The sequence below is a fragment of the Heloderma suspectum genome, chromosome 11 (assembly GCF_057233095.1).
Source record: "Heloderma suspectum isolate Gila_16-S chromosome 11, 16-S_ref, whole genome shotgun sequence".
NCBI lineage: Eukaryota > Metazoa > Chordata > Lepidosauria > Squamata > Helodermatidae > Heloderma > Heloderma suspectum.
The window spans coordinates 3,982,466-4,002,086 of NC_139468.1; the positions used below are offsets into that span (position 1 = coordinate 3,982,466).

At 44.9% G+C, this 19,621-nt stretch overlaps 1 protein-coding gene across 1 annotated transcript in view; it reads left to right on the forward strand.

Annotated features, from left to right (window-relative positions):
• Positions 1-19,621, forward strand: part of VPS13C (vacuolar protein sorting 13 homolog C) — a 133,203-nt gene that overhangs the window by 41,624 nt on the left and 71,958 nt on the right. Inside the window, exons 18-32 of the mRNA XM_084816676.1 lie at positions 6,153-6,345; positions 6,468-6,582; positions 7,852-7,988; positions 9,508-9,631; positions 10,725-10,842; positions 11,707-11,836; positions 12,070-12,148; positions 13,788-13,930; positions 14,530-14,683; positions 14,962-15,038; positions 15,185-15,244; positions 16,421-16,583; positions 16,703-16,819; positions 18,128-18,231; positions 19,124-19,291. Coding sequence (XP_084672802.1) covers positions 6,153-6,345; positions 6,468-6,582; positions 7,852-7,988; positions 9,508-9,631; positions 10,725-10,842; positions 11,707-11,836; positions 12,070-12,148; positions 13,788-13,930; positions 14,530-14,683; positions 14,962-15,038; positions 15,185-15,244; positions 16,421-16,583; positions 16,703-16,819; positions 18,128-18,231; positions 19,124-19,291 — 1,882 coding nt within the window. The remainder of the gene's footprint in view (positions 1-6,152; positions 6,346-6,467; positions 6,583-7,851; positions 7,989-9,507; positions 9,632-10,724; positions 10,843-11,706; positions 11,837-12,069; positions 12,149-13,787; positions 13,931-14,529; positions 14,684-14,961; positions 15,039-15,184; positions 15,245-16,420; positions 16,584-16,702; positions 16,820-18,127; positions 18,232-19,123; positions 19,292-19,621) is intronic.

A 19,621-nucleotide genomic window follows, 5' to 3' on the forward strand; every position in this document is an offset into this window, starting at 1 on the left:
ATAGGGAGAAGCAGCTGTGCAGGGCAGTGAAGTTCCACACATTATGATTCACTCATTCTTCTAGTAGATTTGTGCTAAGGGATTAACAGGGGGAGAGCTGTGGTTGTTCAAATAATGTTTTTTTTAGCCTTTCCCCGCCTCCTTCAGCAGCTGAAATGCTCGGCATGCGCCTCGGCGTCGTGCCAAGTGCGACGCTAAGTGCGCACTTAGCGTCGCACTTGGAGTCACGTAGAACAGGAACTGAAGAACCACCCACCTGCCTCTCCAGAGACACCAGCAGCCACAGATACCAGCAGCAAATAGCAGCAGCAGAGGGCAGCAGCTCTAAAGACGAGGGAGAAAGGGGCAAACATGGACTTTATCTGCTCCGTCTTAGCTGCTGTTCTCTTTTATCTCTTTTATCTTTTATATTATTTTAGACTGTTGAACATTTTATACCCTAACATTTTAGTATGTGCCTGGGAGGACTATTGGGCAACTCGGGGGGTCAGGAAGGTGCCACTATAACTGTGGTCACGGGCAGGGGGAGGTATGGCGTTGGGGGATTAACAGGCCAGCTGAGGAGAAGAGGGGCTAGACACCTTAGAACTGTCCCCTTTTCTGGTTCTTCCCCCAACCTGATGGTTCCTGGCAGCCTTACCAGTCTGCCCTTGGGCTTGGTGGTGCTGCTGCTGAATGTCAGGTCGGCCCCAAATAAAATCTCCCTCATCCATGATTTGATTGTGGATGAGGGGGCTGACCTGGTATGTATTACTGAGACATGGGTGGGGGAACTGGGAGGGGTCACTCTCTCCAAGCTGTGCCCTCCTGGGTACTCGGTGCAGCACCAACACCGACTTGAGGGTTGGGGAGGGGGGGTTGCCGTGGTCTATAGGAATTCAATCTCCCTCTCCAGGCTTCCTGCTCATTCGAGTGCAGATCTTGAGTGTTTGTACCTTGTGTTGGGTACCCGGGACAGATTAGGGATTCTGTTGGTGTACCGCCCACCTTGCTGCCCATCAGACTCCCTGCCTGAGCTGACGGAGGTGGTCTCGGACTTGGTGTTGAGGACCCCTAGGATGATGGTCCTGGGGGATCTCAACTTCCATGCTGAGGCCGCTGTATCCGGGGCAGCTCAGGACTTCATGGCCACCATGACAACCATGGGGCTGTCCCAGCATGTCATCGGCCCAATGCATATAAAAGGACACACGCTTGATCTGGTTTTCTCGACTGGGCAGGAGGATGGTGATCTGAAAGTGGACGAATTAACATCTGTCCCTTTGTCACGGACAGATCACTTCCTGCTGAGGTTTAGACTCCTGGCAGCCTTCCCCCTCTGCAAGGGTGGGGGATCTATTAAAATGGTCCGCCCCTGGAGATTAATGGATTCCGATGGATTCCAGAGGGCTCTGGGGGATTTTCCTGCTGGTATGGCTGGTGCTCCTGTCGAAGCCCAGGTCGCTCTGTGGAATGCAGAGATGACTCAGGCGGTTGACACGATCGCGCCCAAGTGCCCTCTCCCTCTGAGCAGAGCCCGGCCAGCTCCTTGGTATACACCTGAGCCGAGGGCAATGAAGCAAGAGGGGAGACGGCTAGAACGCAGGTGGAGGAAGACTCGTGCTGAGTCTGACCGAACACAGGTAAGAGCCCACTATCAAGCCTACTCTGTGGCGGTGAGGGTGGCAAAGAGACAGTTCTTTTCCACCAGCATTGCATCTTAGTATCATCCAGCGGAGCTTTTCCGAGTGGTTCGCAGTCTGTTACATTCTGGGCCAGGGAGAGAGACGGTGGAACCCTCGGTAGCACGCTGTGACGAGTTTGCACGGCACTTTGAAGATGAAGTCGCTCAGATTCGTCATGAATTTGGACACCACATTTATGCAGTTCCATTGGTAGAGGCGTTCAGAGCACCGTCTGGTCCAGTTTTATTGGATGAGTTTCGGTTACTGAGGCCTGAGGATGCGGACAAGGTGCTTGGCCAAGTCCGATCGACCACTTGTGTGCTTGATCCTTGCCCTTCATGGCTTATTAAATCAAACAAGGAGGGGATGTCTGGCTGGGTCCAGGAGGTTGTAAATTCCTCCTTGAGAGAGGGAGTGGTGCCTGCCGCTTTAAAAGAGGTGGTAATTAGACCACTCCTGAAAAAGCCTAACCTGGACCCAGAGGATGTTAACAATTATAGGCCAGTGGCCAACGTCCCCTTCCTGGGCAAGGTGCTTGAGCGGGTGGTTGCAGGACAGCTCCAGGCACTGTTGAATGAAACGGATTATCTAGATCCATTTCAATCAGGCTTCAGGCCTGGTTTTGGAACGGAAACTGCCTTGGTCGCCCTGTGGGATGACCTCTGCCGGGAGATGGACAGGGGGAGTGCGACCCTGTTGATTCTCCTGGACCTCTCAGAGGCTTTCGATACCATCGACCATGGTATCCTTCTGGATATGTTGTCTGGGTTGGGAGTTGGAGGCACTGCACTACAGTGGTTCCGCTCCTACTTGGATGGCCGATTCCAGAAGGTGGTGCTGGGGGATTATTGCTCTGTGCCATGGCAATTGTGCCATGGGGTTCCACAGGGCTCTGTTTTATCCCCCATGCTGTTTAACATCTACATGAAACTGCTGGGGGAGGTTATCCGGAGGTGTGGGCTGAGGTGCCATCAATATGCGGATGACACCCAGCTCTACCTCTCTTTCTCATCAAAACCAGGTGAGGCAGTGGCTGTTCTGAATCAGTGCCTGGGCACGGTAATGGACTGGATGAGGGCCAATAAACTGAAACTCAATCCAGACAAGACGGAGGTACTGTTAGTGGGTGGTTCGTCTGCCCGGCTAGGTGATATTCAACCTGTTCTGGAGGGGGTTGCACTCCCCCTAAAGGATCACGTTCGTAGTTTGGGGGTGCTCTTGGACCCAGAACTGTCACTTGAGGCACAGGTGCACTCAGTGGCACAGAGCACTTCTTATCAGCTTAGGCTGGTATACCAACTGTGCCCTTATCTGGACAGAGAGAGCCTAGCTACAGTTATCCATGCTCTGATAACTTCTCGTCTGGATTACTGCAATGCGTTATATGTGGGGCTGCCTTTGAAAACGGTCCGGAAACTTCAGCTGATCCAAAATAGGGCAGCAAGATTGTTAACAGGGACTGGCCTGCGAGCTCATATTACGCCAGTACTTTTCCAGCTGCACTGGCTGCCAGTCCATTTCCAGGCCCGATTCAAAGTGCTGGTGCTAACATTCAAAGCCCTTGACAGCTTGGGGCCAGGTTATCTGAAGGATCGCCTCCTCCCATATGTGCCTGCCCAGACCTTAAGATCATTGTCAGCGGCCCTTCTCCGTGAGCCCCTGCCAAAGGAAGTGAGGTGGGTGGCTACTAGGAGGAGGGCTTTTTCTGCTGTGGCACCCCAGCTGTGGAATGAGCTCCCTAGTGAGGTTCGCCTGGCACCTACATTGTATTCCTTTCGGCGCCAGGTGAAGACCTTTTTATTTTCCCAGGCATTTTAGCATTTTAGCTTTCTAAATTTTTATTTTTTATTTTATTTTATTATTAAATTTATTAATCGCCCATCTGGCTGGTCACCCAGCCACTCTGGGCGATGTACAACACACAATAAAAACAGTTTAAAACAATAAAATTCTACAATAAAAACATTTTCTAAAATACCCTAACCCACCCCAAACGACTGCCTGAACAACAGCGTTTTTAATGCACGACGGAAGCTCATTAAAGAGGGGGCATGGCGGAGTTCCCTAGGGAGGGAGTTCCACAGAGTGGGGGCCACCACAGAAAAGGCCCTCTCCCTCGTCCCCACCAGTCTAGCTGTCCTGGCTGATGGGACAGAGAGAAGGCCATCCGAGGCTGATCTTGTTAAGCGGCCTGTCTGGTGCTGCTGGAGGCGCTCCTTAAGATAGGCTGGGCCGGAACCATATAGGGTTTTAAAGGTCAAAACCAACACCTTGAATTTGGCCCGGAAAACAACTGGTAACCAGTGCAACTCCTTCAGCACCGGAGTGATGTGATCTCGCCGGCGGCTGCCTTTAATCAGGCGAGCCGCCACGTTCTGTACCAGCTGCAGTTTCCGAACCGTCTGCAAGGGTAACCCCACATAGAGCGCATTACAGTAGTCCAAACGAGAGGAGACCAGGGCATGCACTACCGATGGGAGCAGATGGTCGGGAAGGAAGGGGCGCAGCTGCCGTATCAGATGGAGTTGATACAGCGCTGTCCAGCTCACAGCTGGCACCTGAGTCTCCATGGACAGCTGGGAGTCCAAAATGACCTGCAGGCTGTGGACCTGGTCTTTCAAGGGTAGCCCATTCAACACCAGGTCAACATCCCCCAACCTCCTCTTGCCTCCCATCAAAAGTACCTTGGTCTTGTCAGGGTTCAGCTTCAGCTTATTCCTTCCCATCCAGCCACTCACCGTCTCCAGACATTTGGACAGGGATTCTACGGCCAACCTTGGTGAAGATTTGAACGAGAGGTAGAGCTGCGTGTCATCTGCATATTGATGACACTGCACCCCAAACCTCCTGATGATAGCCCCCAGCGGCTTCACATAGATGTTTAATAGCATCGGGGAGAGAATGGAACCCTGTGGCAACCCACAAGTGAGTGGCCACGGGGTCGAAACCTCCTCTTCCAGTGCTACCCTCTGGTACCTGCCGGAGAGGAAGGACCGGAACCACCGCAATACGGTGTCCCCAATGCCCAACCCCTCCAGGCGGTCCAGGAGGATACCATGGTCAACGGTATCGAAAGCCACTGAGAGGTCGAGGAGAACAAGGAAAGAGCATTCACCCCTATCCAGAGCCCTCCTCATATCATCCACCAAGGCGACCAAGGCCGTTTCTGTCCCATGCCCAGGCCTGAAGCCCGACTGAAATAGGTCTAGATAATCAGTTTCTTCCAAGTGTGCCTTCAACTGCACCGCCACCACCCGCTCAATCACCTTCCCCCAAAATGGCAGATTTGAGACTGGGCGAAAGTTGTTCAAAACTTGAGGATCCAAGGAGGGCTTCTATAAAAGCGGTCTTATCACTGCCTCCTTGAGGGCTGATGGCATCACTCCCTCCTCAAGGGAGGCGTTCACCATTGCCTTGATCCCCTCACCCAGTCTCTCTCTGCAGCTCTTTTAGCTTTGCTATTTTAAATCTGTATTTTAAACTCCTGCACTGCTGCTAGGTTTTATTGTGGTTGTATTGTTATATTGTGCTTTTAATGTTCTATATATTTTAAATTGTTTTATTGTGTGTTGTTTGGTTTTAATTTTTGTGAACCACCCAGAGAGCTTCGGCTATTGGGCGGTATAGAAATAAATAAATAAATAAATTGCAGAGTAAGAGTTTACTTTTATAATTAACTTAGAACCTGTTTTGCCAATCCAGAACACTTAAATTCCTTCCTGTTGATACACTCCGAGAGACAAGCTTGCCATTTTCAATTTTTTCCAGGTTAAGAAAAATGGCAGTGGTTTTTGGCAGTAACTAGTAACCTAAAAATATGACTCATCCCAGTTTTTCTTCACTGGGGTGAGCCTGGTTTTTATCTGACTCAGCTATGAAAAGAACAGATTACGTGCCAAGATTTTTACATTACGGTTCAGACTCGAGTCTTGTGCCTCCCCTTTCTTCAGGTGGGCTTTTTAAAGTGCTATATGTACACTTGTTTAATTAAATGCACATTTGTTTCTCTTGTATCTACCTTCAAAAAACAAAACAAATAATAAGTTCTTAACAGTTCTTGGTGGAGAGAGGTTCGCTAGTGACATAACTAGTTACAGCCAATTAGTGCTGTGCACAGCTGGCTGATTGCAGCAGTTGAGCAGAACTAGTTTACGCGGAGTTCAGTCCAGAACGAAGGATGGCATGTCTGAACAAAATGCAGCAAGTATTTTACCGTAGAAGGCACATGGTTCAAATTCTGTTAATCTGTATGCACCCTTACTTTATCCCCTAAACTGATGTCATGTATGCACACCTTTGCATACGTATATCTTGAGGCCATGGGGAAGTGGTGCCCTGCCAAGTTAATTCCCTGTTTTGTTACTCCTTGCAATTAATTTGGTATGGCCAAGTTGAATCACTCTTGCAATGCAAATTATAAGTGCAGTTGAATTGTATATATCTGCTTGTTTAGTGTCTATTTTCAGCCTTTCAACTTTTAACTTACAGGGTAGAAGCAAAGCTTGAGCATTGGTATGTAACAGGCCTGAGACAGCAGAACATTGTGCCTTCTCTTGTGGCTTCAATTGGGGATGCCAAATCGTCTCTGCTTAAAATGGAATACGAGACTAATCCAGAGGACAGCACTGCTGATCAGAGCTTCTTTGTCCAATCACAGCCTGTGGAAATTATATACGATGCAGTGAGTAGCGTTCAATAAGAAATGGTTATCGGTGTTGCTTTCTTTGGCTCTCCTGGGTTCGCTATTCACCTGTTTGTAGTTCCATCAATACAATTGCATATAAGCAAATCTTCCCTTTCCAGAGAACAATCAACGCAATGGTGGAATTCTTCCAGACAAACAGGGGCATGGATCTTGAGCGCTTAACCACAGCCACCCTGTCGAAGCTGGAAGAAATTAAAGAGAGGACTGCTACAGGTACCTTTTCGGAGCCTCTGTTCTCTAGATGGCAAGTGGACTCCAGAAGTCTGACTGGCCTTTTGGATGCTGTGTAGCCATTACAGCTTAGGAGTCTTGCTGTTTTCAGAGAACATACCACTTTCCACGCGTCACAGTGTGTTGCGCTGGCATCTCTTTGCACTATTGCCCTTCTTTTTCATTGAAGGAAAATGTTCATTTGCTTCCAAAATCGTGCTAGCCCAAGATAGACATTTTCACTCAAACTTTCATTTGTGGTATTTCAAATCTCTTCCTGTGGCAATATTAGCTGAGGCTGGAGTGTTTGCATGGCTGGAGCATTGGCATCATAAATTGCCTGCCTTCTTCTGCAGTATGTTTTCAGTGTGTGTATGTAGGTGCCACTTGTGGGAGAGGAGTCAACCATTAACTTGATCCTGGGTCCATGGGTATTGGTTCTCTATGGTGTAAAGCTGGGGAGGGCAGCCTCTGGCCCGTGGGCTGAATCCGGCCTGCAGGATTGCCCAGTCTGTCCCGCAGAGGGTTGCACCCCTCCCCTCACCCCTCCGCTCGCCCCACCCTTTGACACGGGAAGAGGGGTCCTCATGTTATCCTCGATCTCTGATAACAAGGGGATTTCCCCATGTGCTTCCAACAGGAGGGCAAGTGGTGTGAAGGGGGATCCCTTTGTTATCTCTGATCAGAGATTATAGATAACAAGGGATTCCTGTGCACTTTGCTGGGGCTAGTAGGACCAGGTCCTACAAATCCTGGCTGAGTCGCTTCTCATGCTGCCTGTATACCTATTGGGATGTGAGTGGTGCAGGAAGGAGGCAGCTGACTCAGCACTACCAGCTGAGTCCCTTCGTGCGCTGCTCACACCCTGGCTGGGAAGCCAGCAGCGTGGGAAGGTCAAGACTCAGCCGGCTCCTGCAAATGCTGGCTGAGCTGCTTTCCCTGTGCAGAGAGAGGAATGGAGCTCTGTGCCTCTCCCTGCAAGGAAGGGGAAGATGTAGGTGGGAGGGGTGTGATTATGTCATGGGATGGGCGGGCCTTTGGGCAGGGCCCCGCCCCCATGTTGTCATCTGGCGCACTGGCTTGGTCCGGGGGTGGGTGGGGGCGGCATTCCAGCCCCTGGACCAAAATAGGCTGCCTGCCTCTGGTGTAAAGAATGTTCTGATCAAATTGTAGAAAAAACTGTCAGTTCGTAGCTTAGAAAATCACTCCATTATGCGGATATAATGGACAGTGGGGGAAATCTTCTAATCTTCAATTTGCTTTCTGTTTTAGGGCTTACACATATAATTGAAACTCGGAAAGTCCTTGACCTGAGGATTAATCTGAATCCTTCCTATCTTCTGGTTCCACAGACAGGCTTCCACTATGAAAAGTCCAGCTTTCTGATTTTGGATTTTGGTACTTTTCAGGTATATCATCTTTATGTTTCGAAGGGCCAATGCTTAAAATGTCTCTTTATTTAAATAGTTTTTAAATGGAGGACTGTTGTTATCTGCAGTGGAACTTAAAAATCACTGTGTTGGGAAGGGAGACTGGCAGGGCTTGAAAAGCAGTTTTCACCCTGGGAGGCTATAGTAGGGGGAGGCCCCCACTGCCTCCCGTTGCCCCCCTCAACCATTTAAAAAGAAAAGAAAAAATCAGCGGTTTGCTGAAATTTGGCACCAGTTCACTGCAGAGGCTTACTAAGGGCAACATTAGCATGCAAATGAGCTAAACACGTCCTCTGCAAGCCTCCGTAGTGGCTTGCCACCGAATTTCAGCAGCGAAGTGCTGATCCCTTTCCTTTCTTCTGCTGACGCTGCAGCAGAAAAGGTGCAGCCTGCAGGGGCATCGGGGGTCAGGTAGTTGGCCCCCAAATCACCCGAAGTTGCCCACCAAGCTACCTGAAGTTGCCCACCCTGGGCTCTGGCCTCCATGCTGCCTGTCATTGCACTACCAAGGCCACGCAAGATATATGAGCTGCTAGCACTCATTATCCAAGGCTGACAGAAAGCTCCTGTCACTCAGACTTCCATAAGGCCAACATTTGACCTGCTCCTCCTCTATAACCTGCAAGAAGCAGTGGTGCTGCTAGGATGGGGGGGGCGGGGGCGGGGTGCTTTGGGCGGGAAAAGGCTCCCTACTGTTAGTCTGAAGGATCATAGAATTATAGGGCTGGAAGAGGCCTGCAAGAGCATCGAGCCCAATCCCCTGCTCAGTGCAGGAAGCCTGATTCCGAGGCGGTCTCCCATCCAAGGACTCACCAGGGCTGACCCTGCTTAGCTCCCGAGATCAGATGAGGTCAGATGCATGCAGCCAGCTTCCAGGCATACATCCCTCCTGCCCGTCACCCATATCTTCCCTACTGCCATTATAATGCAACTTGCAGAAAGCAAAGAGTAAAATGAGAACTGCAGTTGACAGCTAATATATAAGAGGCTGCATGCTGCTTTGTAACCTTTCTGAAACTCTTGTTAGGCTCTATTCAGTTCCTAAGGTTAAAACTAATTTTATTAATGTATATTTCAGCTGAAATTAGGCTGACAAATTTGGCAAAAATAGTAACATACCATGTTAAAAGGAAGCGTGGAATGTTTCATGGCTTGTAGTCGGTGTGATGAAACAGATACCTCTAAGAGCAAGAAAATACAAATATTAGTTTTTAATGAAAAAAAAATAGAGTACAGAAAAAGATGTGCATCATTTTTTTAAAAAAAGTTCTTTGCAATGTTTTTGGTGAAGTACAATGAAGGTGGCCTGGAAATATTTTCAGTAATAATAATTGGCTAACCTTGAAATCTATGTTACTGGTCTTGCCTATTTAACTTTAATGTAATCAGCCTATATGAAAAAAATGGTTCAATAAAATCAGTGCTGCTGATTTAACTATGAAAGATGAATCTGGAAATGAAGTGTGTTCCAAACGAAGTGAAAATGGTTATTCAATAGCTGAACAGCATCAATCAAGGCAACCGCCGTACGTCAAGCACATCACTAGAAGAGATTATGGACAAAGCATACGACAAGTTCGATGTAGAAATCAAGAATGTGCAACTACTGTTTGGCAGATCAGGTATTAAAGCTGTAACCGAAACCAGCTGCATTTGAAAATATCCTTGACTACTGGCTGGGGTACGGAGCTGAAAGTAATGCTTTAAAAATTAAATCCCCCCAGATGGTATCGTGAACATTGGCAAAATATATATTGAGTTATCCATTTTCTGCCTGATTATCTGAACTATATGTATCTGAACAGGAGGGCTAACATCTCCCCATTTCTTACCATGTTGGCTTAATGATGAGATGTTCCAATTTGGACAGCGCAGGCTATTCTTACCAGTATGGGTGAGAGTAACCTGCTCCCCCCTCCCCCCTTCTGCTTGCATATAGGAAACGCAGCTGTGGGTGTAAAGTTGTTTGGGGGAGGTGGAAGAACCTATTCCTTCTTCGGCTCCTATAGAAACTATTTTTAATATATAAAAGTCAGAATAAAATAGATTACAACATGATTAACAACACATTTAAACAGCTGGTGGTGGGGTGGAGTCTTTGTCTGACACCAAAAACATAGCAAAATTGGCACTAGGTGAACCTCTCTGTAGAGGGAATTCCATGAAGAGGATGCCACAGGTTACCTGAGCCTCCAGTGACAAAGATGGATCTAGATATACCCCCAGACTGCTCCTTTAGGGGAGTGCAGCCCCATCCAGAATAGGTTGAGCACTGCCTTCCTGAAAAGATGAACCATCCCCCATGGTGCTTCTGTCTTGTCGGGATTGAGTCTGCTCTCCAGTTCTGGAACATGGTGATCCTACATCAGTAATGATGAAGGATTGGGCCCTGTCAGGTGAAAGAAGAATAGAGGTGGCATTGGATGTTGGTTATTGTGGAGTAATAGTTTCAGATATGCTTCCCAGAGTCAGCTTTTTCTCAGTGCTTCTGAATAATAACGATCGTATTAGAACTTCTGAAGTTTTTCTGTGATAGTGAAACTGGCATCTAGAGTGTTGGCATTTCTGCTGTTCGTCAGTTGCATATGTCTGGTTCTTCATTGTTTCATGGTAACTCTAGGTTTACTACCTACTCTTTGTATTGTTTTATGCATGTATGTCGTTTACTTTTATGCTATAATTACCAGTGGGACTTGCACATTTGTAATTGTTCAGGTGAAGACTGGAAAAAGGCACGGTTCAAGCATCCATCAACTCTACACATACTGCAGCCCATGGATATACATGTGCAGCTTGCAAAATCAATGGTGGAGAAGGATATTAGAATGGCTAAGTAATGTACCACAGTTTAAATGGCTGTAAATACGGACTGTGACAACTGAAAGGGCACTACTTGACTCTAGGGCGCAAGGCTTCAGAAACTTCCCATGCTGTTCTCTCTAACCCCACCTTCCAAGCCCCGTATTTTGCCACAGCATTCGAAAAGAAATGTGTGTTTAATAGCCCCAAACTGTTTCTAACTATGATGGCATGGTGCTAAACTTCTCAGATATTATAATACATGTCGGGCTTGTTTATACTGCAGCCCACTTCTTAAAATGTCAACAAAACAATCCAAGTAGTCAGTAGATTCTTCTTTCTGGCAGGAAGGCAGGATAAGAGAAACATATAATCTGTGGCATGTATAAGCTACTGATGGATGCCGTGGCACTCTTAATAACTAAATTTGATTATCCAAAACTTGTGGTTGGGGATGAGCAGGCTGATCTCCCTGGGGTAGTTTCAGTAGACTTACCAAAACTTGTTTCACTTTCCCCTGCATTCTTTGGAAGTTTCTCAAAAACAGGATTCTCTAAATTAGCTTTAAAATTTCACTTTAAGCAGAACTCTTCGTCATCTATAGACCAACCGAGTTCTTTGCATGTCACTCTTTTAGCCATATGTCAATGCCATCTTGTGTAAACACACGACCTCTGAGTAGTTTTTCTGTTTATGCTTATATTTAGTATGCATCCCAGGAAGATGAATCGTAGCGAGCAAATGAATTTCAGAGCTATGTTTCAGTACCTTCTTTCTTCCTGTAGATTTTTACTTCTGTATCTGATACATAGCTAAGTTGTTTATTAGTAACCTAGTTCTATTACATGCCTTGTATGTAACATAGAACCTTTTCATACTATGCTTTTCATATCTTTAGGTTCAAAGTATCGGGAGAGCTTCCTTTGGTCCATCTAAGAATTTCTGATCTGAAGATCAAAGATGTCTTAGAACTCATTGACAGCATTCCACTCCCACAGAATCCCGCTGTTTCAGCTTCAAGTTCAAAAGTAAATACATAATATAAATCAAATATGGGGTATAGAAGAGAGATCAAAGACACGAAGTATAAATTGAAAACATTATCAAAACAGTTGAAAAATGTTGTAATTTAAAACTGGTACCTGAGAGAGATACGATATCATTGTTGCGCTGCTGTGGGCACATGCAAATTGAGGGAATTTTAGGGAAACGCAAACAATGTAATTTCAGCCTTAGCTCCTTGTCTTGCAATCTTCTCCAGGCACCAGCTATTCCTGTTCTTACTGATACAAGAAAAGGTTTTCTCAGTACATCTTTATTGCTGGAAGGAGCACCATCAGGTAAAAATAAAATAAGATATGCACATTGGTGATGGCTGGCAAATCTTAGGCAGTCAAACATGTTTATTTGGCAATAGAGCAACTTACTAATAGTGTACAAAAGCTGTCTGCAACTTGCCAGATAAACTGTGGTGCAGGATGGTTGCTGATATGAATTTCCCTTTCGGTCACCATTGGATGAGCAATGCTGACTGTAGGGTGTGAAGTTCCAGTTGAGCTTGAAGGATGCCAACATGTTGTGGACTAATTGCCTCCCCATTTAGCCTCCTGCTTAGGCTGGAACCTCATGGGATGATCTGTGCCATTCCCTGTTCTAGGAAGGAGGCATCCACCACGGGCAAGGCAGGGAACATGGGACCAGGCCTTTGACTAGTCCATCTGTCTGGCTCTTCCTTTCCAGTTAGTTCCCTGCCTTCACCCGGGACAGAGTTTTCCTCACAACCTCCTTACTCCTACTTCTAAATCTCCTTACTTTACCACTATAACCTTTTCATTCAACCAATCACTCTTTTTATTCATTCCTATAGCTTAAAAAATAACTTTGCTTTCCTCCTCTCTTCTCTGTCTCTTTGCCTCTCGCCCTGTGCAGTTGCCTGTACAAGTCCCCGTTAACAGTCTTGCTGCCTTGTTTTGGACCAGCTGAAGTTTCTGGACTGTTTTCAAAGGCCAGCCCATGTATAATGCATTGCAGTAATCCAAACCAGACGTTATCAGAACATGGATAACTGTAGCTAGGCTCTCTCTGTCCAGATAAAGGCATAGTTGGTATATCAGCCTAAGCTGATAAAAGGCCACCGAGTCCACCTGTGCCTCCAGTGGCCATGCTGGATCCAAGAGCACCCCCTAATTACGAACCTGATCCTTTTGGGGGGGGGTGCAACCCCCCACCCCAGGTTGAACATCACTTAGCTGGATAGACTAATCACCCACTGTTTCTGTCTTGTCTGGATTGAGTCTCTGTTTATTGATCCCCATCCAGTCCATTACCACACCTAGGTTCAGAACGTCCACTGCCTCACCTGGATTTGATGAAAAGGAGAGATAGAGCTGGGTGCCATCTACATATTGGTGACACCTCAGTGCATATCTCCAGATAGCCTCCCCCAGCGGTTTCATGGAGATGTTGAACAGCATTGGAGATAAAATTGAGCCCGGTGGACCCCGTGGCATAACTGCCAAGGCACAGAGCAATAATCTCCCAGCACCATCTTCGGGAATCAACCATCCAAGTAGGAGTGGAACTACTGCAGTGTAATACCTCCAACTCCCAGCCCAGTTAGCCTATCCAGAAGGATACCATTGTCGATGGTATCAAAAGCCGCTGAGAAGTCCAAGAGAACCCACAGGGTCACGCTCCACCTGTCCCTCTCCCGGCAAAGGTCATCCCACAGAATAGTCAGAATAATTCAGAAGTGATTCTTTTGGGTTGGACAACTTATTCTGACTTTTAGTTGACATCCCTAAAAATATGAAACTGGTCAGAATGAAAAATGGCTGGATAAACTAGCAAAAGAAAAGAAATGGCAATGCTGATCCTACTTTAGTGATGTGTTTTAGGTTAATCAATACACCAGGGGGAGAATATTTTGATACTAGTGCTATCTGAACCCAGGTAATTAAAATCTCTTTTGTTCTTTAGAATCTGAGGATGAGTATTTTGATGCTGATGAGTATTCCAACCCAGGGGAAATGGCTTCCCCTAAAGGAAGGGAGTTAAAGACTGAGGTTGGGACTGTTCAGGAAGAGCTCACAGATCTTCAATTGAAATTTGAAATTAAGGAGGCAAGTGTGGTTTATATTTTTCTCCTCCTTCTGGAAAGAATAATTTGAACATGATAAAGTTTACTGATAAATTCTCAAAATGAGGGTTTACTGAAATCTGTTTTGGAATTACTTGTTGAAATGAAGCAAGGGCATTCTGGTAAAGCCAAACCCAGTTTAGTTGATCTTTATGGAGAGGAAGGCAGTGCTAAATGGCCTGATGAAATGAAAGCCAAGTGGTTACGCCAACTACAGATTTTCCTGCAGAGTATAGCCCTCCTGAGTGTTCCCTATCAACTGAGAATTAAACTAGGCAGGAGGTACAAACTAGGCTAATCATATGAGATCTGTGGATTAATAATAGCAATTGCTCTGGACAAGATTAACATGTTTGTTTGCTTTTAATATGATTCCCACATGCGACATAGCAGGTGCCATCTTGGAAGAGATATTCTTCCTTCTCTCACACAGGAGGGAATGCCTTTTCCAAGATGGCACCTGCCAATGGCTGTTTTTGTAAGTTTCCCCCTTTTTGTGTTGTTGAAGATAATGATGGTTTTGAAAGAACTGTTTGGAACTTATTCCAAATAAAAACTTACTGGATGTTTTTATTTATTTAGGTGATGTTGGAACTCACCCAGCAACTACAGAGAGAGGAAACACTTCTTGTATTTAATGTAAAGCAGCTTGGAATGGAAGCAACTGTTAGGACATATGACTTGAGAGCTGTATCATATTTGAGGAAGATTAGCCTAGATTATCATGAAATCCAAGGTATCTCAATGGATAAAATAAGGGAGTGTAGAAAATGCTCTTATTCTTTGCCCTTTTTGTTGTTGTTAATGTTAACTGAAGAAATAATTATTCCACTTTCAACTTATGTTTCTTTGGTGGAAGTGGCTGTGGTCTTTTAATAACCCTGTGATTTCTCTTTAAAGGTGTTAGAACTATAGATCCACAAAAGGCTTGGTAGAAAAATCTGCTGATTTTAAAGCAGATGCCAATTTTTGTGAATTGCTCTTAAATATAGTTCATATTACTTACTTTTGCAGGTAAAAGGCAACAACTTCACTTAATTAGCTCTTCAGATAAACCTGGATTAGATCTTTTGAAAGTAGAATATATCAAGGTAAGTGCTTTAAGAAAGTTTGAATGTGTATCATTTGGTAACTAAATATTTAAGCAGAGTAAATATTAAATTTCAGCCTGTCCAGTATGTGGACTATGTTTAGTTTGGGGTTGTCTCTTATATTACACATCTGATTTTTTCCTTAGGCTAATAAAAATGGTCCAGACTTTCAGTCAGTTTTTGACAACACTGAACAAAGAGTTCAGGTAAGCAAAATCTAGGTGAAAAATATAACACTGTCCTGTATTGGAATCTTGAAGTTGTTCTGCTCAAGGCTCTTGAAACCTGGCTGAAAAGTTCTACCAGAGGTTCTACCTTCTTTGTGTATGTGCAGGATATGTATGTGAAAATGGAGTGGGGAGGAAAAATAGTGGAGAGATTTTCAGTTAGGGTGTAATCCTATGCACGTTTAGACAGGAAAAGAGTCCTATAGCATGCATAGGATTGCAGCCTTAGTTGCTTTTAATGAGGGATGGGTTTTTTTTGGGAGTTTCTTAAATCAGTAATATTATCACTCTTGTCCTATGTCAAGTAAGGCAAAATCTCTTTCTCTCCCTGGGGGTTGCCTCCTCCTCCCTTTTTGACAGAGCCGACAGAGTCATTAGTTTGCTAAGTCAAGTGTCTGCCTTGGGTTAGCTCTGAAGTTACGATTGGGCCCCTGACTGCTGGGCCCCCTAGTCTGGCTGCATCTGAATACGAAGCTGCACTGACCCCTATTTTCAGTATTGCTGGATCATAGCTTGGTGCTTTAAAAGGGAGCCCAAGAAAAGACACATTCTAAAAGCAATAAGCCAACGTTCTGAGCAATTCTAAGTTTGGTTTCTGTAATAATTGCCAATCTAGTTCAAGACAGGATATAATATTTCTGGCAAGGAAAGGAATGATTAAGCAAATCATTCCACTGCGCTTATTTATGTGTTGTGCCTAGCTCAGTTCTGGTATAAAATAAAATAAAATAAAATAAAATAACTGGAATGAAAGCCAGAGGGCTTGCTTTTGTTGTCTGGATATCTTTCCTTCCATAATGGCTGTTTTTTTTAAAGACGTCCACTGCTTAGATGTTTGGTTAATCAGGGCTCTGCACTACAGAGCACCATAGGTAACTCATCTGTGCAGCTCTGTTCAAGTGGCACAAGAGTCCACAGATTCAGATGGATCAGGGCTTCATGGCACTGCTGCCAATATGTAGAAGCATATTTTTCTTCACTTGTTTCCGGTTGCTTTTTCTTCACAGGTTTCCATATTTTTTCCCCTAACCAACAAAATGTAGCTATCCAAAATGGTCAAAAGCTTTGTATGAGATTTTCACAGGACTAGCATGTGAATTAGAAGTTTCCACCACCTAATATGTGACTTTTCTCCCCTCCACCAAACAACAACAGGTGGCTTTCTCGTCCTTAAACTTGCTGCTGCACACACAGGCCCTTCTGTCAACTATCAATTACTTCATGGCTGTCATCCCAACAAGGGGCCAGGGTGCTACAGATACAGAGTCATCACAAAAACAGGAAGGGAAACAGAATAAAGAGACTGGTTTGAAGAGAGGTATTTTTTTTTTTTCATTTCTGTGTACCATTTTCCATATGCAATTGCTCTGCACAGAAAAGATTACCTGAACCGGTCCACATCACAGTGAAAAATGCATTCTAATCTCCTCCTAACAGTGATGAAACCCTGCAAAAACAAGGATGTGTTTCATTTCAAATTATTTGCCAAGTTGGATGCCTTCTGTTTAAATGTTTGTGATGAGAAGAACAACATTGCTGAAATCAAAATTCAAGGTAATGGGAAACTGAGTGGGGTGTTTTGCTCAATTATACTGTGTTTTCAAAACTTTCTAAGAACTTGAATTATTAAAACAGTTTCCATTATATGTCTGAAGGCCTTCGTTTTAATACCTCCATCACTAATTCCTTATCATATTTCTGGCTCATTGTATCACTAATTCCTTATCATATTCATCACTAATTCCTTATCATATTTCCGGCTGTTCATATTTCCGGCTCATTGTATGACAAAAGTACAGGGTAGGTAACAAGTGTAAACACACAAAATAAAATGGCTTAAAATGAATACAGTTCTGAATATTTTGATCCTAGAGAGGGGAAAAGAAACCCATGGCTAACTCTAGATACTAAAAATTAGGCCAAATATAAGCTTTACTGTTTTCCAGAGCTACTTAGGACTTGAGGTTGGGCATGATTCAGTGAGTAGGGAGTTCCACAGTTGTGAGGCAGATGCCATGCAGACCTTTCTGTATGCCCTTAGTTGCCAGATGTCATGCATGGGTAGTACCATTCAGCGTATGCTCCCATTCTTGTTCAAACAAGCAGTTGTCTTTGGTCATGGGCTTGAATGGACACATGGTATCTGTGATCCAGACAATTGCAGACATGGCTAGAAAAGTGTAGCACTGCAAGTTGCTGATGGTATGGCTTGGATCTCAAAGCATAGCTAGGAATTGCTGGGGCTGCATGCATAGACACAGATACAGTGTAAAAAAAAAGCCTTAGGTTGACCTTGGGCCTGGGGCATAGTCCAAAAGCACATGATGCCGAAGCTCAGCAGGTCTTAGTTTTGTGCGTGGCTGGAAGGGGGACTGCCAGGAAACCCTCTATACACCACACTGAGTTCCATGATAGAAGTGAGGTGGGCTATAAATCTAGTAAATAAATGGAGGACATGAGAAGAGGTGTTCTTTTAAGTGTGTTGGGTCTAAGCCAGCACAAGACAGTATAGAACCAGAGAGGATCCTGAGCCAGTGCTGTAATATACTCCCATAGGGCCGCAGTCATGCTGGGGCAGCCCCTGCCGTAATGGCTCCATTAAAAACTTCTGGACTGTTCTCCAGGGCAGGCCCTCGCCAAGTTAAGAATAGTAACCTGGCTCTTACAGATATTTTTCCAAAACTTGCCTTCGTAACTAGAAAGGCGCTATTTTTTTTAGCATGTTTGGCCGGCTTTATGGTGGTTGATTTGTACACTTCTTAACAGCCATGTTTTTTTTTTAAGAAATCCAACCCTCAGTTCCTCAGAACCATTGTGCTTATATGACGTTTGAAATTGCATTTGCCAATTCTCCTCTTTCAGGTCTTGACTCATCTCTGTTTCTTCAGTCCAGTCAAACTACACTCTTTGCACGACTGAAAGACATAATTGTTACAGACGTTGATTCAAGGACAATTCATAAAAGGGTATACCATGCTAAATCTGACCTCATTTTATGATGTGATGTAATTCATAATGTGATGTTTCACTTGGACTGATTTCAAAGAGGGGAACAACGGTTATTCAGTACTCTATATTACAGGCTTGCAAACTGGAGAGAACATTTCTTAGGATACAGTGAACAGGTTTGCAAAGTAGGTGGCTACCTGTCTAGGAACCAGTATCTGCCTGCAGGAGCTTGGGCGGGAGGGAAGGAGGAGAGGCGCCTTCTCTTGACTTCTCAGTGGGAAATAGGGCTCAGGTATTGGATGTCAGTGCTTTTCCTGGAGCTGGCTGCAGAGGAAGGAGCGCTCCAACCAAGGGCTCTGTTGGTGTGGCTGAAAGTTCCGGGAGGGCAGCGTGAAGCAACCCCTTCCTCCGTGTACTTAATTCGTTTTTCCTTGTTGCTTTTGTGGGATCGGTAAGGTGAGAAGAGTCTGGAAACCTTCACCTAGATATGATTCTATGTACTGAAGGTGTCTGTGTTGGATTCAGGGTGTGGGGTGGGGGAAAGCCATGGTCCAGTGTAAGAATTGGGAATGAATAAACAGCCACCTCAGCATTTTTTAAAAAATCCAGTGGTTGGCTGGAGATGTCTTCTTCATAGCATGAACTAAATAAGCATGCTGGCTTTGAAATACTTGATAGGATGACCACAGACAGAGAATCCTGTCTTCAAAGTGGGCTGAACAGAATAACCTGTAAATCCAGCCTGCGTCAGTACATCTACTCATCGAGATCATGTTAATCTTCAGAACTGCATTGTTACGAAATGCAGATGAACACCCCATGTGCCTGTGTTTTGGAGCATTGGAAAATACCTTGCACATTTGATTGCTGGACTAGAAATGAAATTACGTGTGCACTTTCCCTTTTTAGGCTGTTTCTATAGTAGCTGATGAAGTCTTCAGTTTCAATTTGGCATTGTATCCGGATGCTACTGAGGGAGAAGCCTACACAGATATGTCCAAAGTGGATGGGATAGTGTCTCTCAAAGTGGGCTGCATTCAGATTATATATCTCCATAAATTTCTTATGTCGCTCCTGGTAAGACTGACAATAAGTGAATTGTCATTACAATGCTACACTTTGTAGAGGGCAGAACTCCTAAGAACTTTATGTTAGTATGCTAGGTAACGAAATTTGGCAGTTCTGCAAGGGTATTTTGGAAAGTAACTACGATTTTAAACATGTGGCTTTGGAAGCTATTTTGTCATTAGGTTCTGAAATAGCCTTGGATTTCCTTGCGTGCTAAAAATGGGTAAAATAGGCCTCTCATACTAATTGGATTAGGCCTGATCCCATCTCATAGAGGACCGATGGAGAAAATTCAGTATGAAATCTTACCTACTATTTTTCTTTCTATGCCTCTTCTCA